The following is a 24,427-nucleotide window of genomic DNA, read 5'->3' on the forward strand; positions in this document are numbered from 1 at the left end:
ACCACAATAATTATATACCTTAACATCTACTTCAGTACTGAAATACAGAAGTGGAATTGGGATGTGATGATGCAATAATGGCTGAAATAATATTTATTTGTTAAAATGACAGTAGTAGCTAAAACCCTAAAGATACTAATACTCAGTCTAATAAAGTGCTTTTTAAATACATTGTCTGAGCTAATTAGTCTCTTGTCTTCTCCTGTGTTACTGTTGGCAAGCAGTATATGGACAGTATCCTGGCCTTTGGAAACATTTAACCAGTGCATCAGCAGAGATGCAAGGGGTGTAATCATTCCAGTGATAAAGAGCTGCTGCCTGTAATCAGTTGGTCTGTCGTAGTTTTCAGAAACAGTTTTTGTAGAGGATAGTGTTAGTATTTATTGCTTGGGTTGAGCTTGGGCGATGGGGAGTTTGAAGTGTGGTTTCAGTTCTGATCTGGTATCTGGTGGTAGCTTCAGGGCTCAGCTGACAGGCAGCTTTCTTGCAGTGCCACAGCATGGTCTCTGTCTTAACTCCAGTATTGACAGCACTTGGTAAAATCCCCATCCTGATTTAGTGCTGTTTATACAAGAACAGCTTTTGGGTTTGTTATAAATCTGCTTCAGGTGAAAGTGTCTTCTTCTTATGGCTTTAACAGATCAGATGACTGACGTGTGCTGAAAAGAGGGAGGTGGTGTGATGTTCCTGGTCCTGTATCCCTTTCCCCTTTTTACCTTTTCATCTTCCTTTATGCAATGCTGTGATGTTCATTGGGTATGCATTGTGCAGAGAAACCTTGTTATAGTAAAAAGTGGTTGGTTTGGTTTTCAAATTGTTTTAACAGGTTGAGTTAGTACAATTGAGTTGACTGAGGGTGGGAAGAAAGCTGTTTGGTTTTATGTGAGTTGTAAGTGCCAAGGAGGCGGTGAGGGTGGTGAAGGATCTGGAGAAACAGCTGAGGGCACTGGGTCTGTTCAGCCTGGAGGAGACTGAGGGGAGACCTCACTGCAGTTACAGCTTCATCGTGTGGGGAACAGGAGGGGCAGGCACTGATCTCTGCTCTGTGGTGACAGTGACAGAGCCCAGGGAATGGCCTGAAGTTGTGTCAGGGCAGGTTTGGGTATCAGGAAAGGGTTCTTCACCCTGGGAGTGGTTGGGTACTCTGAAGCAAGCTCCTCAGGGAAGTGGTCACAGCACCAAGCCTGACAGAGTTCAAGAAGTGTTTGGACAACCCTCTCAGGCACAGGGTTATGATTCTATGATTCTTGCAGCTGTCCTGTGCAGAGCAAGGAACTGGACTTTGATATTCCTTATGGGTCGCTTCTGACTCCAGAGTATTTATGATTCTGTAAGCTGATATTTTATTATGTTTTGCCTCTTGATTTTTTTCCTCTTTCATTTCAATGCCCAACTGTTGTTATAAAACTCTTAATAATTAAATTTAATATTAAAGCCTAAGAAACTGTCTTCCAGCTAGCCTGTTTTCTGGAAATTCACTCAGGAATTACTTCATTGTTCCATACATAGTGATTGTATAAGTGCACATCATTATATAATTTCTACATTTTCAGATAGTATTTATTGACAGAATTTAGTTTCAACTGAATCTTATTCCTGGTGATTTAGGTGTTTTCATTTTAATTGATTTAGTGCTTCAAAACTGATGGTAGCAGAATAGATTTCCTTCTCTACATATTTGAATAGATCTTGGGGAGGATCAAGACAGTAGTAGTTCTGCTTTTTTATTTATTCTTTCAGAAAAGAGGCATCAGTTGACTGATGGAACTGTTGGTTGTTTTCTTAACTTGTAATATATGCAAATGGCTTAAGGAAAAGGTTAAATGCAAAGATACTGCTTTCATGTACATATCATTTGGGCATGTAACAGGTGTGAAAAAACAAATTATTGTATTTCTTTAGGCCTTGAGGCATGGTTTGCATAATCCCTGAGATTCACTGAGTGGCTCCTGAGGTTGGCTCTGTGTCTTAACACAGCAGGACCAATTCTGTGACAATGTGCTGTGGTTTTGCCATTAGAACATGTATTTAGTGCTGTTAATTTATTCCATCTTCATGTGATACTTTTCATCTAGGGTTCGGGGACTCTCAACTCCTTCTTGTCAGCTACAGATGATGCATCTTGTTTTCATTTTGTAATGTTGGTGCTTGATCCATTGAACTCAGTAATTACAAGGCTGGTCATGTAAGGCACCTCAGTGCGTCCCTTAGCCTGTGAATGCTGCTGAAGAAAGTCTTTGAAAGATTGCTTTCCTAGTGTGTTGTGGCTCAGCAGGAGTTCTTGTCTAAGCATCTCAGCTGTGTAGCCTTTGCTGTAAGCCCTTGGCTCTCTGAATAACTTGCTTCTCTGCCTGCCGCGTGCTGTGGAGCAACATGGGAAGTGGGTATTGTATTCCAGCCAGTTTGTGCCTGCTTAGAGTGGAAAATGTGCAGTCAGTTGTACTCAGGTCAAGTAGAATAAGCTGAACAAAATGCTGGACAATAGGTAGGACAAAAGGCTAGGCTTGTATATAATGACAAGAATAAATTTTGTGGTTTTGGCTGGGGGGAAAAAACCCAGCAAATTTTCACAGTAGCTTAGCTATGTCACCCAAGGACTTCAGAATGATTGTGTGTTTGTTCATGCTTTCCAACAGTTATTTTGAGTTTCTTGTAGACTTTTTAAGGCTATCTGTGTAACTGTAAAGACTGGAAGCTTCAACTTCTCAAAAATGGAACTTTGTTACCCATTGTGTTTAGAAGTCTGATAAAATTCATAGTTGGCCAGTTACTTTGTGTAATACCTTTACTCACCACACACGTGGGAAATATTAGAAAACAAAAAATTAACTTCTGTTATTTTAAAACTGTAGTTGAAAACACTAAATGTATTGATGATGAATCTACAGTCCACATGTTGCATTTACACAGTCACCCATGTTACATTTAAACTTCTGTTTGAAGAGAGAAGTGATGCAAAGGCTCTTGCCCATGCAAGTGAAATTCTTATGATTATTAACTTCTGTTTCAGATGCCATCATTTGTTATTCCACAGAGGTTTTAACTGCAATTTATTCTGGTAGGATACTTTTTCATTACTGCATTTCATCCTTTGCCTCCTGGGATAAGGAGAGTTGTCTAGAAACACACAGTGCTTGATTGCTGTCAGGTTTTCTTTGAGTATTCTTGTGATGCTCTGTCTTTCAGAGTATGATGTTTGTTCGTCATTTTAAAAAAGATTAGTTTTATGAAAGATCCCCTGTTGGGAGTGTAGATAGGAATTTTCTGATGGAAGCTCCCTTTCCTTTTAAAAAAAGCATTACTGCAATGGACAGAAATGAATTGTACAATATAAGTTTGTTGTGGTATTTCTTAAGTCACATCAAGATAATTCACATATCTCACTGTTCTTTAGACTTGTCTCATTTATTTGAGAATGTGTGTGATGTGGCAGGTGTCATACTGGATACTGGAATACATGAGATGGGACAGAGAGTGACCCTTTCTGTGAACACGTGTGGTGTTCAGTGAATGCTGATGGCAGCTGAGAGCTGTCCACGTGCAGAGCCACAGATTGTGGATTGGACTCAACTCCTGCTTTTTTTACCCATAAAGCTTCAACCAAGGGTTGTTTTTTTTCACCCTAAACCTGACACTTTTCTTTGATGATTTATATTCTATTTTCTTGCCTATAAAAATGAAGAAACTTTCAGAGGGAACTGTTGGAATTTTAGTGCCTAGAGGTATGTGTGTGTGCTGGTCTGTAGTGCTGCTGGAAGTTGAACTAACAAATGAAAAGCTGACTGTAATACTTGTGCCATGTGCCACCTGCAGTTGCACTAAGGTCAAGATAAGCATGATTTAAGCTTGGGACTTTGGGTAGCTAATATATTATTAAACACCAGCTCTGCTGGTATCTGATTTTGGTTTTGTTTTTGAACACAGCAGTGCATTCTCTGCAGTTAAGAATTCTACTCAGCAGTATTGTTGGAAAGACTTTTGAAGTTTAGTAGTGATAGATGTGTAACCAGGGCTGTGTCGTGCACCACCTTATGCAAAGTTTTTGTGAATCTTTGCTTAGACATCAGCTGCCTTTTGGTTACTGCTGTGATCATGAGCCACAAGCACAAAAAGTCTTTGTTGACTCAGACTGCATTTGCCTTCCAGTAGTTCTTGGGTATGGAAGTTCAGATAGAATTTTTTTGTTGTTGAATACAAGAATTTCTAAATGCAAAGAGTTTTAGGGGGTTTTGTTTGGTTTGGAGTTTGTCACTCATCATGTTAGTATGAATTTAACAGGTACTTTACAAAAATCTTACATACCTGGAAAGGGCTCTTTAAATTCTGTTTAATTCTTGTTCAGTTTCACAAAATTTGCATCAGACTTCTTGGATTTGTAGTGATGTAAAGACAAAAGAGTTTGAACCTAAGTAATAGAGTAGTATTTTTTGGATGATTATGGTACTTAGTTTCCAGTCTATTATTTCTAGCATGTTGTAAATAGGACATCTGTACTTGGTGTTAACTTCAGACTTTCTGCAGACTGTTCAGAATTTCACTGGGAGTAAATATATAACAGTTCTATATTAAGCAGGTCACACTAATTAAAGTTACACATAGTGCCACAGTGGGACTAAATAAAGACCTGAACTAGCACATTCCAGTGCAATGCCATATAGACATACCTGTGGTATGTTAAATATTTTAATATTATTATTTGAGACATGATTATTCCCACCCTTACACTTAGGCTGTTGTCTCTCTTGGTAGTTAAAATGCATTACGGTAGTTTTTCTACACAAGCAGTTTGGAAAAGACAAAAAGTGGTGATGGCTTAAAATATTGTGTTTTCTTTCTTACAGAAAATGCCAGAAGCCTCAGAAGACCACAATCATTGGAAGGCCTGTTGACTTCCATTTTCTGGTAATCTGGAACATCATCCATCTGGCATGGCGCAGGGCAGCCAGCAGCTTGATGTGCAGGTACTCCATGATCTCCGGCAGCGTTTCCCTGAGATACCTGAAGGGGTGGTATCTCAGTGCATGCTTCAGGTATGGTGAGGAGTCTGTGTATTTTATTTTGGCACGAACTATCAGTTTAGTATGAAAACCCTTTTTAGTAGTACATGTGGAACGTAGATTTTCATTCTCTTGATTTTATTTTAAAAGGTTGGAAGACTCCACTACTTACATTTGTCTTGTCTTTTAGGTACAAAAAATTTGTCATTCTTCATTCTTAGGTTTGTGGAGGTTATTTTGCACTGATGTTTTTTCGTTGTCCGTGTGACCTGTGACTGTATGCATATGGGTATTAAAGAAAGTGGCTCACGGGATATTAATTGATGATGGCTCCATAAATAACAGACACCTAAGGAGGAGGTTTTAGTGAACAGTCACTCATCTTTCCAAGGAAAGGAGCTGGATTTAGCTAGCAATCTCAGAGTTTTCCCTCTTCATGGCTCTCTGGAGGTTTAGTTGTACTTCTCTCTTTCTAGGTCAGGTGGTGGTTCTTCTCCCTGCACTCCTTTTCCCTTCCATTTCATTCTGCCGCCTTCATCTAAAATCATAAATTGGAAGTGATAATAAGTTACCGCATGTAATAAGTAATGGTCAGCTGGGAATACCTTCAATTAATGGGAAGATTTGGGAACGGAATAGAAACATGCAAGATCTGGTTTGGCCTTGTGTAGCCATGGCTGAGGTTGGAAAACTGTACTTGCATCCTGCCTGTCCCTAGCGGATGAGTAGGCTTACTTAGAACAAGGGTTGTTATTTTTGCATTTTATCTTCTAAACCATACAAATAGAAACTGCTTTCAAACAAATGTAAAGCAGGGGAAGTCCTTCAATTTAAAGCTTTACTTATCCTGACAGTCATATCTTCTGTACTGTTAAGTACATGATCCTTTTGATGAACTGTGTTTGTCATAGACTTTTTTTAAACTGATAAAATTAAAGAACCCCTAACACTACAGAAGCAAATGGTGTTCTGTATCTATAATATGGCATTTTGGATAGTTAGTTAACTTTGCACAGCAAATACTATGTTTTTAAGTATAGATTTTGTTTCCAGACTCGCTTTATATTTAAAGATGTATGAGCTGGTTTCCAATAACCATTTGCAATAAATGCTCTAGATTTAAATAATTTTGGAGTTTTAGACCTGTCAGAAATTGAGGGTCCTTTGAAAGGACAAATATATTTCATACCCTGATAAAATCAAATCGGAGCTTGTCCTACATACATTCTCTTTACCTGCACCCTGATCAAGTGACCTAAGGAAGCTGAAGGCTCTGTTTGTCAAGTTCTGTTTAGATGGCAAGTGGCTGATGGCAGTGGTTTAGTTTTCTGGGACTGCTTTCTTGGCATTGTGCTGCTGGTTGTTATTACGAGGTCTGGTTCCCACATATTCTGGTCTTAAATTTTTAGTGATATGTCTGGATATTCCCACTGACCACTCATGTCTAGAAGGAAAGACCAGGATGAAGGGAGGTTGTCAGGGAGAAGTATGCATAGAATGAGAGCTGTTCCTATTTAAGTGCTGGACTCTTCTGGCATGTTTAGTAGTAACTCTTCATATAAGAAGATACAGAGTATGTGGCTTCATCTGATAAGGAAATCATACGAAATTTTGGGAAAATCATCTTCACTCTGGTATTAAGACTGGCAAGGTATTGGTCCATGAGAAAATAAATGTAACGTGACTTTTCAACCAGTGGCTGTTGAAAATAGTATCGCAAGGCAATATATATGTAATATATGCATACAAATTTATATAGTGATAGTGTTTAAAATAGAAGTGCAGCCATTACTAATGTATATTCCTTAGAATGGTAATTTTAACACAGTGAGGAAGGCAGGGGTGTATGTGCATATATAAATATGTACACACTTGCTGTGGAAGGAGGTGCTCTCTGTCACAGAAAGTACCAGTCTTGGGTCATGTTTAACAAAGTTAGGGTGCTAAGGGTCAGATTTAGTTGAACTTCAAGTGAAATTTGTTTTCTTTAGCTACTATTTAAGTTAAAATCTGAACCTCAGCTGATGGAGGCTGTTACATGGTAAAGTGGGGAGAAAAAGAAGTCTACCATCTGGAACGCTTTCTAGTGATTTTATTTGTTTGGAAAAGTTATTTGTGTTGTTCTTTTAACAGACTACATTAAGCTAAAATAAGTGGAGAAGGCAAGAAGGGAAAAGGAATTTCCCATTATATTTCTCATTTGATTCATAATTTATTGTCTGTATAGTTTCAACTGCCAGCACCACAGAACAAATCTAACATTTAAAAGGACTGTTTGGTTTCTCACTGATGTATGAGTAAACTTTCTTTGCCTTAAGCTTGAAATTCTTAAAGGCAGTTTAAATTTGCTTGGAATTGTAATGTTCTGTATGGAATCACCAGTACTTCTTCAAGCAATACTTTGACCTCATTGTTAAGGTATTAAATACTGTTCTACCAATAAAAGCTGGTGTAAAATGTTGGGTTTTTAGACTTCTGGGTGACAAGAACTGGGTAAACAGTAAACTGAAAGTGAAAACAGTAAACACTCAGATAAAAATTGAAATGTTATTTGCATTTTTTTTTTTTTGGTTTTCCAGAGTTTGCAATTTTGATCTAGTTTAATTTGATTTGTGTTGTTACTAGAAATAGTTAATTGTAAAGACTTGGTCCTTGAAGAACATACAGAGAGTTGTAACCATTGCTTTCCTAAAACTGGACTTGTTTTTTTTTTAATGTCATTGTGTAACAAGTGTTACCAGGGCATTTTGCCAGATGCAGTGTAAACTGTGTATTACTTGCATACCACGTAGCAAGTATTATCTTTATTTCACAATACTTGCGTATGAAAAGTTACCCCTAGTTGTGTCCGTGCTAGGCCTGGTGGTTGAGGCTAACTGTTGAACATGGAGTGGTGACTCTTTCCTGTGCTCTCTGGCAGTAATAGGTGTCTGTTCTTGCTCCTAGAACAACAACAACCTCGATGCCTGTTGTCGAGCCCTTGCACAGGAGAGCAGCAAGTATTTGTATATGGAGTACCACAGCCCTGATGACACCAGAATGAATAGAAATAGCCTTTTGCACATTAATCTGGGTATTCATCCTCATACCAGCTATCACGCGGGGGATGGAGCTCAACTTAATGGTGGTCGTACACTGGTACACAGCTCAAGCGATGGACACATTGACCCGCAGCGCACGGCAGGTAAACAGCTGATTTGCTTAGTTCAAGAACCACATTCTGCTCCTGCCGTTGTGGCAGCTTCTCCTAGTTACAATCCATTTTTCATGAATGACCAGAATAGAAATGCAGCTACTCCTCCTCCACAGCCACCTCCACAGCCATCTTCCATACAACCAGGAATGAACACGTCTGCTATGCAAGGCCCTCCCACGTATATGCACATACCTCGGTACAGTACAAATCCCATTACTGTTACAGTATCACAAAACCTCCCCTCTGGACAGAGCATACCCAGAGCTCTACAAATTCTTCCACAGATTCCAAGCAATCTTTATGGGACTCCTGGCTCTATTTATATTAGACAAACATCTCAAAGTTCTTCAGGACGACAGACTCCTCAGAATACACAGTGGCATTCATCGCCACAGGGCCCAGTTCCACATTATACTCCTCGTCCTCTACCTGTATATCCACATCAACAGAACTACCAACCTTCTCAGTATTCTCCGAAACAACCCCAGATCCCTCAGTCGGCTTTTCGATCACCACCGGCATCCCAGTGTCCCTCTCCCTTTGGCTCTCCTCAACACCAAGTTCAGCCTCCTCAGCTGAGTCACCAGAGTTCACATGTTTTCATGCCTCCTAGTCCTTCCACTGTCCCACCCCATCCGTATCAGCAAGCATCCCAGACTTTTCAAAAGCAAGGTGGTCATTCTGTATCGTACCTTCCTCCTTTTGCTGGACCTAGTTTATCCAAAGGTTCCATGAATAAAATAGAAATTACAGTTGAGCCACCACAAAGACCTGGGACTGCAATGAACAGAAGCCCTTCACCAATAAGTAATCAACCATCTCAACGAAACCAGCACCCGCTGTATGCAGCCACTACTCCTCCTTCAGGCTCTCCATCCAGAGGTATGTCGGGACAACCCAAACCTCCGTTTAGTGTTAATCCAGTATATATTACCTACACTCAACCAACTGGACCTGCAGGTGCACCAACACAGTCTCCTCGGGTAATGGTATCTCAGCCAAACCCAACCATTTTTAAAATCACAGTAGGTCGAGCACCGACTGAGAATCTTTTAAATTTAGTGGACCAAGAAGAGCATTCTGCAGCACCAGAACCTATTCAGCCTATTTCTGTAATCCCAGGATCTGGAGGAGAAAAAGGAAGCCATAAGTATCAGAGGAGTTCTAGTTCTGGATCAGACGACTATGCTTACACTCAAGGTAAATGTTTCACCCTGCAAATTGTGGTATCATAAAATACATTTTCAGCTTGATTTTGCTACTTAGTGAGAATTTTTGAACCTGTACAGAGGAAAATAGAAACTGTCAAAAATCAGATGTTTTCATCTGATTTTTTTTTTTAATACTACCAAATTTATGTCTAACACATAAAAAATTTCTAAGGGTCTTAACTTCGCTGTGCTTTTGATGTTAGGGGACTTTTTTAAAACACTGTAGTTAACAAAGATAAATAGTTTATTCATATATTGTGTCAGTTTTGTCAATTTTGCATTGAAGAGCTGGGTCATAAATTTACATGTGGATTTTTATAATGTTTTGTATTTGTTCCATATTCAAGTGTTTTAGAACACCTGAAGCACTGGCTTTTCTGCATTTGGTTTAGATTGAAGAATATTAAGTGAAAGAGAAGAGAGAGAGATGAGAATGCAGCTAAAAATTAAAGCATTAAAATATTTTTTTAAAGGTAATAAAATAATTATTTTGAAGAATTTAAAAGTTCACTTCTTCCTCTTAGAGTTTTCAAAGAGGAAGAAGAGATTGGCAGACAAATTTTAGGATGTGTGTTCTGCTGCATAGGGATAAAATGTGGTTTTAATGTCATAAATAAATGAAGAATTTAGAGTTCAGTAAAGAAGAAAAATGTTAAATTAAGCCCTAAGCTAAAAAGTTATTTTCTTGGAGTCATCTGCTGTATAGATTTGAAACATTTAAAATTGAGCAAGTGAATCAATCTGCATGCATTCAAACCAGTCATTTGGGTGATGACAGAATGATAACCTGCAACAGATATTTTCTGGATCTGTGTTTGGAAAGAAGAGTCTACTTCAAGCCTTTTTTATTACTTCAGAGAGCTGAAGTGAGAGCTTAGAGTGCTTCTTAATTTCTTGTTTCACTTACTGCCTTTTGAGCTGTTCTAACTCATCAAACAAAGCTGTTTTTTACCTCATAGACCCAATTAGAAATTCTGTAGACCCAATTCTGTAGTAAAAGTGAATGCCAGTATGTCAGTACCTGAGGCCTTGTGCTTTGTTGGTGGTGTTACTATTACAGCTTCAGTAAAGGTTGTCTTTTATGTGAGAAAAACACAAGTAGCTTCACATAGCTGTGAAAAACACTTTCTGAAATGTAAAACCTGGTTTTGTCTTTGTGCCTTCCACTAGATTTGTGTCTCTGAAAAGCAAACCAAATAAAACTAATTAGTGTATGCTTTTTGGGGTGTTTGCATTTGTGGCAATACCTACCAGAGCTTTTTTTTTTATTGCTGCACTCTGAACTCTTGATAGAAATAAATTGTAGAAGAGTAAACATTTTATTCTTTACTACCACAAAGGAGTCCTAGAAAAGAGTATATTTAACAGCTTAATTTAGGGAACAAGTTTATTTATTTTTTGCTGGAATGCGAGACATTGCAAAAAGTGTTACCAGAAATTCATTCTGGTGTCTGTACTTTGACTGCTTCTTTGTAATATGAGTCATATTTGATGAGTTGTACCAGAGTATAATGTGAAGCTCTGAGATGTAGTCACACAACATTAAGTTGAAGGAATCACACGGAGATAGGGTTTGGTAACAACAGTGGAAAATCATTCAGTCTGGGGTCTATACTTTTTTCTTAATTCTGCTTGTGTGACTTATGCTATTTGAAAAAGTGGAGAACAGTTCTGTTCAGTAATTCTGGTGCACATAGTGTAAAAACACATGATGTTATTCTTGGCTGGGATTTTTGATGTTTATTCTTTCACCATGAATTGGTGAATCCATATAAAATACAAATTACAGTGCTACATTTTTGTGTGGAATACTGGTATCTACTTCTAACAGGTTGGGGTGTTTGTCTGCTTTTGCAGCAAGTTATCATGTTGTTACTTATTTTTCTAATTCTTTTTAGCTCCTATGTTAATATTCTTAGGTATTATGTGCTTTGCCTTCATTGGATGGGGTGAAGAAAAGGGCACGTTCTGGCTGGGGCTTTTCATGAAGTAGCCATTTTGCGGTTCTACATCGTCCTTACTTTGAACAGTTTGCTGGAACATTGTTATATGAGCAGCATGTTTGTCTGAATGCCCACATCAAATATCTTATTTTTCTTTGTCCTAGCAGACTTCAATCAGGTAAAACCAGCCCGATCAGAAAGGATTAAGCATCACACTGACTTGGCCAGCTTTGCATCATGATGAAATACTGAGAAATGTTCTTTAGGAAGCTGAATATTATCTTCTAGCCGTCAAAATTCTTTTCTTTGGTTCTCTGAGAGCCCAACATGAGCTTGTGACAGAGTCATAAATTTTAGTATCATGATGAAACTAAGGGAGTGACTTAACAGCAGAGAGAGGTTGGAGAAATTGATCTGTCATAAAATTAAGAGTTTTAAGCACCTGAGCTGACTCAGCTTTTGATTTTTCTGGATTCTCTAGTTAATTTTATTGAAGCTCTATAGTTTTACCTCTGAAACCTGGGGAACTTACAGTATTAAGGATTACAGTATTCCCTGAAAAGCTAAGACTACTTAAAAGTTATACCACCGTTTGTAATAGCAGTGAAAAAAACCGGTTTGGGACTGATATTTGGCAAATGTCTCAGCAAAAGGCTGGTGTGTCAGCTGCTGTTGAGCAGCAGGTATGAAGTGTGTGTTACCTTCTGATCTTACCTCTGGATTTGTTTGTTTGGTTTTTTTTTTGTCAGTAGAGTATTAGTATAACTAGGTTGCTGTTTCATCCTGAGAAGCTGTCTCCTTGTACAGGTGCCTTTGTATTTTTGAGACGAGAAAGACCAAATGCAAAAAAAGAAGCTTTGACCAAAATGGTAATAACAACTTCAAGTTACTGTATAAAATATGTTTTTATTCTGGAAGAACTCTGTTCTAAATTGTAGTTCATTTGGCATGAAAGCATCTTCACACTGATATTTGGCTGCATGTCTACGATCACCTTTTTTTTTCCAGAAAGGTCACTCATGAATCTTACGCATAAGTTAAGAATTCAGTGTTCCAGGTTTTTATGTGCTAGTAACTATTTCTTCTGTGTAAAACATTAGCCTTGCTATTACATCAACGAGCAAGGATGGAGAGATTAGCAAAGGAACTGAAGCTTGAGAAAGAAGAGCTTGAACGCTTGAAGACTGAAGTCAATGGTATGGAGCATGATCTGATGCAGAGGCGGCTTCGAAGAGTCAGCTGTACAACTGCAATTCCAACAGTAAGCAATTTGTTAGTATTTTAATTCAACATACACATTTATTTTTTATGTTTTGATGAAATTAAAGGACTGTTCAAAATAATACTTCTGAGTATAAAATCTTCAGTCTTTGGAGACACTTTAAGTACTTGACTTGTCATAAGCTAATTCTTGTAGTTTATGAAATAGATATGTGTACAGTTTTCTTAGTGTTCCCAACAAAATTTCAGAAAGTTGTATGCGTGTGCTTTTGTGGACTACAAGCTGAACTGAATATATTTGGTTTCCTAACAACCAATAAAAATATGTCCAAGTCTATTGTATGGCCTTAGCCATACAGAAATTGGTGTTCATGCAGGAAGGTTTGTTTTTATAAAGCTATTTTATTGTTTGAGTAGTTGCTTCTCATAGACAGTATTTCTCATTTGGTATGTGCAGGACATGCCAAATAACTTTTCAGTGGCAGTGTTGCCTGAAATAATTGGAACTCTCCTATTTTCCTTGTTCATTCTTCTTATCTATGTGACTTCCACCTGCAAGTGACTCTAGCCCAAACATGTGTGTAGCTCTGATAAGGAATTTCATCTGGCTGAAAAATAGCTTCCACTGTGTGCAGTTAAGCAATTCATCTCAGACTTACTGGCTGTATTGATACAAACCATGCAGGCAGGCGTAGGCTGGAAGGCACAGAAGGGTTGTTGGCTCCTTAGCTGCTGTGGCTATTCTGTGTCTCACCTGTTTCAGGACAGCATTTGGCAAGGATGTACCTGGGGGAAGTACAGAGGCACTGAGTGCTAGGATGAGGTTAGGAAAGCCAGAGACCAACTGGAGGTGAATCTGGCACGGGACTTCAAAGACCAAAATAAAGGCTACTGTTACTACCCAGGTGACAGCAGGAAGACCTGTGAAAATGTGGGCTTAGCAAGTTGGGGGGGCATGGTTATGTAGGACATAGAAAAGGCTTGAGATACTGAATGAACTTCTTGGTTCAGTCTTCATAGTCCTTCAGGAATCCTTGATCCCAGAGACACTGGGAAAAGTGTGAAGCAAGGAAGGTACACCCTTAGTGGAAGAGAATCAGGTCAGGGAATGCCTAGTCAAAGCAAGCATACACGAGGTCATAATCCTGGATAAGATGCACCTATGAGTGCTGAGGGAGCTGGCAGGTGTCATTGCAAGGCCACTCCAGATAATCTTTGTAGATTAATGATGTTTGGGAAAGTTCCCAAAGACTAGAGGAGAGCAAATACCACTTCTGTCTTCAAGAAGGGGAGTACCCAGGGAACTATGGGCTAGTCAGCCTCACCTTGATCCTTGGGAAAGTGATTGAACAGCTAATGCTGCTGACCATTTCCAGTCACATGAAGGACAAGAAGGTTGTCAGCAGTAGTCACATAGATTCACCAAAGGGAAGCCAAGCTTGACCAATTTGGTAAACTTCTAGGATGCAAAGTCTGTCCTGGTAACTTAGACAGTGGTTATTGTCTGTTTGGATTTTGGCAAAACTTTGAACATTGTCTTCTGTAAGATCTTCGTAGAGAAACTGACGAAGAAAGAGCTGGATGTGCACTTAAGTTCATTGAAAACTGGACAAACTGGAGTGTGGCAATTAGTGGCACAAAGTCTGATTGGACACTTGGCAGAGGAGTTGGACCAGATGACCTCCAGAGGTTCCTTGTGACCTCAAGTATTCTGTGGTTTTATGACTGTGATGCTGGAATGTATCCTGGGATAAAATGTGTTAATGATTGATGCTGCTAGCATTAAGAAAGCTTTTCATTCCAGTTGCTTAGGGTTTCTTAATGGTATGCAAATACATGCACTTAAACAACTGATTATGCTGTTAAGAATAATTACAATCTTTCATCATTGAATGATTTAAATATACTGGGCTAGAAGGTTTGGCTTCTTGGAGCTCCTTGAATTGATGCAAATGAATAAACTTTTGACCTCATTCAGTTATAATCAAGTAATAGTTAATGTGGCCTGCAGTTTGTATTCTGTTGTTGATTATCGTGATGCAAACTCAGGTAGCAAGTCGTCCATTTATACAGAATTTAGTAACGTGTGGTTTTATAAACTTGAGCTCAGCTATGTCATCTTACTAACGAATTTTAATATTAAGTAACTTTTCTGTTTTCCTCCTCACATGCTAATAGAAGAATGTTTTTTGAAGGCAAATGAGTTAGGGGTAGTGGGCCAGACAGCTGAGCTTCTTTCAGTGCCTTATCTATGCTCAATTTTTAATAAAGCTGTTAACAAAGATAGAGCAATGTTATTTCTATTTCATATAAGATGCTGATTTTCGTACAATTACTATTTTGGGATGTTTCTCTCTAGCCTGAGGAAATGACCAGATTGAGAAGCCTCAACAGACAACTCCAGATAAATGTTGACTGTACACTGAAAGAAGTTGATCTCCTTCAATCTAGAGGTATTCAATTGATACTTTTTTAAAAACATCATTTGGATATGGTCATGAATGTTAATCTGCTGGAGGTTAGGAAGGCTCTGGATGGGTTGGATCAAGGGGATGGGGTCAGTTTTAGGAGGTTCAACAAGGCCAAGTGCCAGGTCCTGCACTTGGGTCACAACAACCCCAGGCAGAGCTACAGGCTGGGGGAAGAGTGGCTGGAAATGTGCCCAGAGGAAAAGGAGCTGGGTTTGCTGGTCAACAGCAGCTGAACATGAGCCAGGTGTGCCCAGGGGCCAGGAAGGCCAAAGGCAGCTGGGCTGGATCAGCAATGGTGTGGCAGCAGCAGCAGGGCAGGGATTGTCCCCCTGGACTTGGCACTGGTGAGGCCACACCTCAAATGCTGTGTCCAGTTTTGGGCCTCTCACTACAAGAAAGGCACTGAGGAGCTGGGGAAGGGTCTGGAGCACAGGTGTGGTGAGGAGCAGCTGAGGGAGCTTGGGGGTGTTCAGCCTGGAGAAAAGGAGGATCAGGGGGACATTATTGCTCTTTACAATAATGTGAAAGGAGGCTGTGGTGAGGTAGAGCCTCTTCTCCCAGGTAACAAGTAACAGATTCCTTGTTCTGGGAAGCAGCCTCAAGTTTCACCACAGCAGGTTTAGATTGGATATTAGGGAAAGCATCTTCAGGGCAAAAGTTGTCAAGCATTGGAACAAGGCTGCCTAGGGAAGTGGTGGAGTTTGCATCCCTGGAGGTATTTAAAAAACCTGTAGATGAAGCATCTGGGGACATGGGTTAGTGATTGATTTGGCAGTGCTGGGGTAGTGGTTTGACTCAATGATCTTTGAGGTCTTTTCCAACCTAAATGATCCTATGGTTCTAATATGGCATGTGCTTAAATATGAATATTTGGAATTTTTGGAGTTCAATTTATATTAGCAATGACAACGTAGCTCTAAAAGGCGGGTGTTTTTTCAGTTGCAAACTAATAACTTGCTAATACTTCTGTTGGCCAAATTAAATTCCATTAGCAAGAAAGAGTGGTGACATAAAATGACTTTGTCAGGAGCATATTAAAAAAAAAAATACTCCTTTGTGAAGATCCTTTACTTAAGATTTTAACTTTTTGCTGACAAATGCTGTGGCCATGTCATACAGAACTGGACAATGGGCTGCAACCAAGAGGCTAGCAAACAGAATTTTACTGGGGTTTTTAAAAGTCCTTTTTGCAACAGAAGCTTGTCCTAAATAGAATCGAAGAGATCAGGAGATGCACAGTCCTTTTTTATCAATGAAGTATCCTGTAGGAAGACATACATTTCGCAAGTTTCCACAGCAATACAAAATGTTGAGCTGGAGTTGATTTTCCAGTATGGGATTGCCCTGCTAAAAATTACCCTGATTGACAGAAAACTAAAAATATGACATAACTTGTGAAAAAGCTAAGATATAATATCATAATAAAAATATGTGTAAAATAAGAAGTGTTTGGATGTTCATATTGCTGGCATAGGCATTTAAATAACCATCAGGTTACACTTTCTTCCTTTCTTTTCTTTTCTGACAGGAAACTTTGATCCGAAAGCCACATGTAACTTCTATGATAACATAGAGCCTGGTCCTGTTGTGCCACCAAAGCCATATAAAAAAGGTAGGTCAACAAACAGGCATCATCAAATCTGCATTGAGTAATGTTTCTTAAACAATCCCTGTGGTGACAGGAAGCAGCTCTACTTACTTAACTTTTCTCTCTGTAATTCAAACCAAAATATTTTTCTATACGTGCAGTAAACCCTGGCTACAACTTGTTATCCTCAGGCAGATTGTTGCAAATGAATGTTCCATTAATATCCCCTTGATTATAAATAGTTATTCCCCATTAGAAAAAAAGAGCTGAAATAGCCAATGTGGGGTCTTACGCTCTGATACGGAAAAATCAGTGATCTTTTTCCTGAAAATGGTTTGTGTGATAAGATTTATAGTATTGTGTTTCCTCCTGCTGTAAACTAGCACGTACTGCACTTGTTAGTGGAAAAGAAGTAGCTCTTCTGAATCAGTAATCCTACAGTCTCCCTGGCACTCCAAAGTTTGTAAATGAGTTCTGGTTGCTGATAACACTCCACAAAGGTTTCTGCAGGTGAATTTTGAATTCATATTAGGAAATTTTCCCGCCTCTTTTGAAGCAAGTGTTTTGCCCTTCAATGTAATAAAATTATTACTGTGTGGAAATTTTAAAAGAAAAAGAAGGCATGGAACTTCTGCTTGTGGCTCAAAGAAAAGATAATACGGGGAGGAGTTCCCTGCATTAGGTGGTAGTGTCCAGGAAAGCAGTTAGCATCCGGTGAGCCATGGTGTGCAGGCAGCTGCCTGGAGTCACCTTAAATTGCAGTGATCATGCAATTGATTAAGAAATTGTTAACTTTGTGGTGCTTGACATTCTCTTAATTACACTACCATATTTGATGTATTATTTTAAAGCAAAATAATGTGCAAAACTCAAGTGAAATACATTATTTTATTTGGCAGTTAGGAAGGTAGTGCCTTGTAAGGATTTGTAAAGCCAGCTTCCAGGTTTTGTCTGCCAGCTTATTAGAGATCAGTTGTAGGGCTGCTGTACTGTATTCAGAGTTTGGATTTTTACCTGGAGACATAATTTTATTTTATTTTTAAATAATAAATATTGTTGAATATTGACTGTTGAAAGCGTGGGCAGACAGACGGTTGTGGGCAGACAAGGGTGTGCTCTGTGCTGCCATCTGGCTAGTCAGTGGAACGCAGTGAGTGCCCACACTGCCTGGCTTACCAGGAATTTGTTGAGGTCAAGCACTGCTGATGTGACTGTGCAGCTTCTGGGCTGGAGACTGTTTGCATGTAAGCAAAGAGGTTACTTTTATTTCCTTTGTTTGTCTCTGAAGACTTAAGTACTACTTGCACTGAGGTCATCAGCCTCTGCTGCATTTCTCAGCAGGTGGGGCAGCAACTGCAAATTTGTGTGCAGTTACAAATTGCTGGCCTCTGTTAAGACATAAGTTCACAGATGTTTAGCAGTTGGGTATCCTAGCCATACCTTCTGGGTTTGCGTTAATAGATATTGTGTTGTGCTCCCCCCATCCTGGGAGTATTCCTTACTTACAGTAGATAACCTAAGGTGTTGAGGTGGTGTCAGGAGACTTGGAAAACTGAGTGTTTCTGTGGGTTAAGGCCTAATGTCTGATTTGCATACATACTGATTTTATGAGTGAAAACATACTTAAATGCTGCTTCACATACCTATATCCCTGCTTCAAAGGTATGAGGAAGAATTGTCTTGTTTTGAAATAGGCCTGTCATTTTATTTTTAGATTGTATCCTTTTTCAGCCTGAATAAATGCTAGAAAAATATGTCTTTTGTCAGACTGAAGCAACAAAGTTAGAAGTAGTTTCCCTCTTCAGGTAAAAAGCAGGGTTGTTGTAATTTAAAATTTGGAAATAAACTGCTGTGTGTAAACCTTAACAGGATGGTGCTGCAGTGCCAGTAACAAACTTGTATGTTTTAAGCTATTAAACCTTTAGCGGTATCAGTGACTTAACAGTGGTGAGTGCTCTACTTGGTTTTGTGTTGACTCTTTACAGAAGAAATACTTTAAATATTCTCATTTCACAAACTGAATTAGAACTGCTTTAGGAAAAGGTTTCCGTGTTCATTTTAAGATAGACTGTTTAATAGGTGACCTTCCAGTCGTGTGGTGTTGACTATTAATCCTTCTCTTCTGAAAAAAAATGTTTTCTTTTGGCTTTTCTTTAGAGCATCAAAACAGCTCCAAGCAGACTCCACGAACTCAGCCAAGAGATGAAGACTTTGAAGGGGCTCCATGGAATTGTGGTAGCTGCACCTTTCTAAATCACCCAGCACTAAATCGCTGTGAACAATGTGAAATGCCACGATACACCTGAAATTCAGGAAGGGACTGCACTGGGTTGAACACAGGCTCTCAAGCCAACAGCTGTAAGAGAAGGAAACATGGGGAACCTTTCAGTCCATCTGCCCGGCCTTTGCCAGTCAACAATCTTCATATTGCAAGGGGTGGGAGTAATGTGTTAGGATGTTCCTGCTTCTGCTGCACTAGAAAATAAATAAATTAAGGGTTAAATTCCTTTCCATTGCAGTGAGCAAAGCAGAAAATGAAACCTGAAAATGTAAAAGGATTAATTTTGAGAAGAATGTATGCAGGAAAGCAAGTAACTACTGGTGTTTATTCCTGTGGTTATAGTTACTGCTTAGTGGCTCTAAAAATAAACAACCCGAAACTACTGTTTTTTAAAAGAAAATTATAGGACTCTTAGTAATGGTGTGAAGTGTTACACTTAACCAGAAAAACTGAAGAGCCAGAGCTGACTTAACCTGGCCACAGCTAGCTGGAAAACAAAGGCTCCCTGTGCTTCTAGATTGTAAGCTACTGAAAAAGAAGACAGGTAAATGCAATGATAAATTTTGCAATGTATAAAAAAAAAGGAGAAGGGTATTTGTAATTGCTGCTTTTTTTCAGGGTAACTTATGTCTACAAAAAATTGCTGTTTGAAATAGTGACCTGAGGTGACTAAATGAGGAACTCTGTGAGTGTAATAGAGAGTGTAATCAGAGGTAATTTTTTACAATCCCGTTTGCTTGTACAGTGCTCACCTGGCTGTGTCAACACTGGTAATAAACCAAGAATGAATTCTACCACGTTGCGGATGAAAATCCTGCTGCATGCTTTCATTGGGCCGTCGTGTTTCCAAGCTCAAAGGATGCTTTTCTATACAACCATCTGAGCCTGTGCTCTGCAGCAGCACAGTGACATATGCCAAACACAGGCTACTCCAAATTCCATTTGGAAGACTTGGGCTCAGCCATGGTTGTGTTTGAGAAGAGTTTGTACCCAGTTCCTTAGGCCTTCTCAGCTTCCAATTTGTGAAGAATTCATGGTGTTTACAGCACAGAAGGTACTTTGTGCCCCAGATCAAAGTTAGCTGAAAGATAATTAATCAGCTCTTCAGTAAAGGTTTATTTGCACATTATAAATAAACCAGCCTGTACAAAATAGCAGATACCAGATCCTGAAGAATTACACACAGCATTCTTTCTATTTTGATCAAAAAATATTTGTCATAGGTTAAAGAATACAAGACTTGCAATTGAAAATCCTGCTGGTACTTATCTGCCTATGATACACTGTATTCTAAGGGTGATGTTCAATCTGTCTGAATGCTTCAGGCTGCTGGAATAAAGCACTCGATACTTTGTGATCGAACTTGGGTTTGAGCAGCTGAATGATTCTGTGACACAACTGTGTGACTGAGTATGGTGTTCTGTGTCCTGGTCAGAGGCTGGTACAGTGCATTTGAGTTTTATGGTATAACTTCATCACAATTCAGAGATGCAGCCAAGCACTTCAGCTGAATTATGGTAATTGACTTGGTAAAGCAAAATTTGCTATTAACTTTACCATGAGAGTTTTAAACTACTTCATTTTAAGCTGTTCTTAGCTAATGGCAGCCACATCCATATTGTCAATTACCACAGTTCTCTTGATGTGTGATAACATGCTAAGCTGTGGTAGAACAATCATATGTCTGAATCCTTATTTAAAATAAAGCAGCATTTGCAAGGGGTGGGTGGATATAAACTCATCTTGACTGCGTTGCTCAATCTGGTGTCTTCTGTCCTCACAATTTTATAAAGACATCAGTAAGAATTGAACTGTTGATCTTAGATGAGGAACCAATATTTTATCTGGCATTTTTCAATATGTTATTGCACTAACTAAATCTTCAGGATAATTTTTAAATAAGCTAGATCTCCAGCAATCAGTGTGTACCACTGATGAGCAAAACAAAGTCAAAGGCATCAGAGATAGTTTTCCACCCTTCCTAGTGATTTACATTTCTGTGGGGGGAGCTCATCACATTTGGAAGGGGGTAAGCAAGTTACTGTCAATTACTGTCAGCTGTAATTGAAAGGCAGATATTAATTTTGTGCGTATCAGTGGACAGTTTGACAAAACTGAGGACTAGAAAGCAGATGAGCAGAAGCATTCCTCTTATCAGCTGTATAATGAATGACTCCAAATAATAGCAGTAACTTCATGGCTTTTCTATCCTGATGCCTTTGTCATTGTATTATTTCAATTTTCTGTTTCTTTATACTTCTGGTGAAGTTCTAGAAGCATTTGTTTTTGCTGGAATTACAAAAAGATAGCAACTGAAGTGACAGCAAATGAGAGTAGGGCTGTCATGCAAAAATACATTGTGCCATTTTCAGAAAGAATAGATGCTACTATATTTTGAAGTTATGTTTTGAAGTTTTGAAGATGTGACTGTTTGAAGGAGGAGGTGCAAATATGCATTCGGTCCAAAAATGCCCTGAACTGCAGTAACCATACATGGAGACTTGCAAATCTTAGTCCCAGCTTCACCAGGGGAAGAGAAAGAAGGGCTGCCACCACAGTAAGGTACTTATTGGAAGAGTGAGTTAGTGCCATTAATTTGAAAAAGAAGTCCTTTGTACCAATGATTTTACTTGTTTTTTTCAATTACTCTCATTTGTTGCTTGTACAAACAAACAAAACCACCACACCTTCTGTTGTATTCTTTTTTTTTGTAAATGCCCATACTCAAACGTTAATAGTGAAGACTTGACATGGTGCTTGAATATTTCTAGTTTGTTAGAATGTAATTGTATTTTTGAATATTTGAAGATCCATTTTCCTTCTGAAAGCAGGTGATGCCATTCAAACCCCAACTGAATTGTAGATTATACCAAAAAGATTGGTTTATGGAATATTTATTGAATGCACATAAAACCCTAATGTCAGCTGCCATACAAAATGCACTGTATTGTATAAAACGTGTATGTGTGTGTGTGTGAGAATGTTGGGATGCTGATGCTGTTGTGTTGAGTTAATGCACTACTTGTGTTTTCTTTTTTCCTTATTGACTGAGCTTTCCCTCAATCATGCTACTAGATTGGTAGAGTTTGTAACTGACTTGGACATTCAGTTATTGAAAATGATCTCACTGTTCATTGAAATTTTATAAAGCTTATTTTATATTTCCTGTGCTATTAAGATGAATTCCCTTATAATTATAGGATACTACTGTAGTTCTTTAAAAGTTTATTTAGAGTGGGGCTTGTGGAAAAATTATTCAGAACATAGTAAACCAAAAGAAATCCTAAACTTTGGATCTACTTTTAATTTGATGTAATTATTAGTCTTGCGTGGGTGAAGAGGAAAGGGGTGGGAAGTCAAGCAAAAGGAAGTACTTTGTAAAATGTAGTCTTAGATCAGATTGAATTGTGTATCTGTGTGTCTGTGGTATGTGTGTGTTTCCCTTGAAAAATGGGAGGTGTGGTGAAAAGGTGTAATAATTCTTAAAAGAGCTGGTCTCAGTACTTTCTGATTATGATACGCTACTGAATCACTTTTTTTTTTTAAAAAGAAAAACAACTTTTGCTCAGTAACTTTATCTCTCCCAGCTATACATTTCTCACTTCAGTTTCTAAATACTTTAATACTTTTTCAGTTTCTAAATACTTTTACATTTAATATTGATTGTAAAATCCCTTGAAACGGAAATAGAAATACTTGAGTTGAAATGGGGACAAAATAAAACCAATAAAGAATGTTTTAAAAAAGAATGTGAGAATATTAAATATGTTAAAAACAAGCTTGTCATCAGGATGATGGTCCTTCTTTTAAAATCCAGTGATGTACCCTAGAATGTGACCATGACTATCCTGATGAGAAGTGAATGGTTGGACATAAACAATTCAACAGCCAATTTGGTACCACAGAATTGATGTGCTCTGTACTGCAGTGACTCCAAATCCCACAAGGAAGGAAGACACGCACAGATATCACATCTCACAGTCAGTACTGTCTCTGTGTGCAGCTGCATTTGTTTTCGTTTCAAAGTGTCAATCTTACATAAACCCAGACATGACTGAGTTTTGCCACATTTTTTCAGTTGGGGCTTTCATTGCTGTTTATGTCCATAAATTCAGATATTTTTCTTGGAATAATCAGAAATCAATGGAGTTCATGCAATATTATAATCCTGGATTTCCACTATCTTTGAAACCAATTTTAAAAAACTGTGTTCTTGAAACTTATTTATTTATGGTGGCACCAGTGTATCTAATCCATACTTCCTGCTGTGTGAAACCCTGTTAAATTTTTTCATTAAAAAAAGAAGACACGATCTTGTTTAATCCTGTATATATGGTGTCTACATTCTAGATTTGTGTATGCTGTGAATGAACTTATTACTAAGAGATGAAATTGTATAAAAGCATTCAGAGGCTATGCATGCATGGTACCTCCAGAAAGTGCATACTCCAAGTTGCAGATTCCTGCAAAAATAAATTAATAAAACTAAGCAAACATCACATCCTGCATTTGTTCTTGTATGTAGTAGGAAACATTTTAAAAGTACAGCCTTTTTTGGCCTTCATAGCCTGGTTGTTTCTGGTCTCCCACTTGGACCTGTAGCTATAGCAAGTTTGTTTCAGGACTTCCAGGGTTTTTGTTTTGGTGATCATTATGCATTTGCTGAATACTGAACTGGGGTCCAAATCCTGCTCCCGTGGATGTGAATGAGCAGGCATCCCATTTAGATGATGGATATTCTGTGGAGTTTCTGGTGTGGAAACGGGACATAGCATGTTCAGAGTGTGAGGCTGACCTTAGCACTTCTCCCTTCCCTTTGAGTGGAAGGTTACTGAAGGGAGTAGCTTTACCTGCTGTAGCAGCTCTGGGCTGTGGGCTGGATGATGGGCTGGATCCCTGCTTAGCACCAGTACCGAGTGTCTGCATCACAGAAGTTCCTCTGCTGCTTTAACCTCTTGGAAAGGCACTGCTCCAGGAGAGGGTGGAGAGGTGGAAGTGCACAAATCCGGCACTTTTCTAGGGTTGTGTTTTCCATCGCCTTGATGGCATCAGCTCCCCACAGCCGGCTGTGCCCTGCCAGGTTCTGTTCTCACATACACCAAAGGTCCTTCAGCACCTTCCCACTGACAAACCTGCTGTGCTTCAGCCAGGAAACACAGGTAAGAATTTCACTTTGCTTTCTTTTTGCTAAGTTGAAGTTATCACAGTTTCAGGAGAGGTTTGTATTTTAGTTAATCATTTGATTTTTGTTGCTTTAGAAATCATTGCAGTTGAAACCAATTTTAAAAAATAAAATCATACAAAAGTTGTGGTACCTATATTGTGCTAATGGAGACCATACAGAGCCAAAAGACACCAGTCTAACAAGTGGTCACCATTTTTTTGCTGTTTCCCTGAACTCAGGAGGAGGAGGAGGATCTGGCAGAATTGCATAAAACTGGTTGATTCATTCCTCAGAATTGCTTTATTTTTGTCAGCAGTGAACCATGTCTTAAACCTGTGGCTCTTTGAGATGTGGT

At 38.8% G+C, this 24,427-nt stretch overlaps 1 protein-coding gene across 5 annotated transcripts in view; it reads left to right on the forward strand.

Annotated features, from left to right (window-relative positions):
- The window catches only part of TAB3 (TGF-beta activated kinase 1 (MAP3K7) binding protein 3), a 44,227-nt gene extending 20,820 nt beyond the window's left edge, over positions 1-23,407 (forward strand). For 2 of the 5 annotated variants that reach the window (XM_005516711.3, XM_014249405.2), the window contains 6 exons: positions 4,842-5,030; positions 7,944-9,393; positions 12,448-12,608; positions 14,928-15,021; positions 16,568-16,651; positions 18,785-23,407. In XM_005516711.3, coding sequence (XP_005516768.1) covers positions 4,929-5,030; positions 7,944-9,393; positions 12,448-12,608; positions 14,928-15,021; positions 16,568-16,651; positions 18,785-18,933 — 2,040 coding nt within the window. In that variant the 5' untranslated portion in view covers positions 4,842-4,928 and the 3' untranslated portion in view covers positions 18,934-23,407. The remainder of the gene's footprint in view (positions 1-4,841; positions 5,031-7,943; positions 9,394-12,447; positions 12,609-14,927; positions 15,022-16,567; positions 16,652-18,784) is intronic. The other 3 variants (XM_014249416.2, XM_088051226.1, XM_014249422.2) reach the window with 3 other exon arrangements.
- Positions 23,408-24,427: the final 1,020 nt, after the last annotated feature.

Source organism: Pseudopodoces humilis, chromosome 2 (assembly GCF_049639895.1).
Source record: "Pseudopodoces humilis isolate 2021_Gansu_Grassland_sample_001 chromosome 2, ASM4963989v1, whole genome shotgun sequence".
In the NCBI taxonomy this organism is placed as follows: Eukaryota; Metazoa; Chordata; class Aves; order Passeriformes; family Paridae; genus Pseudopodoces; species Pseudopodoces humilis.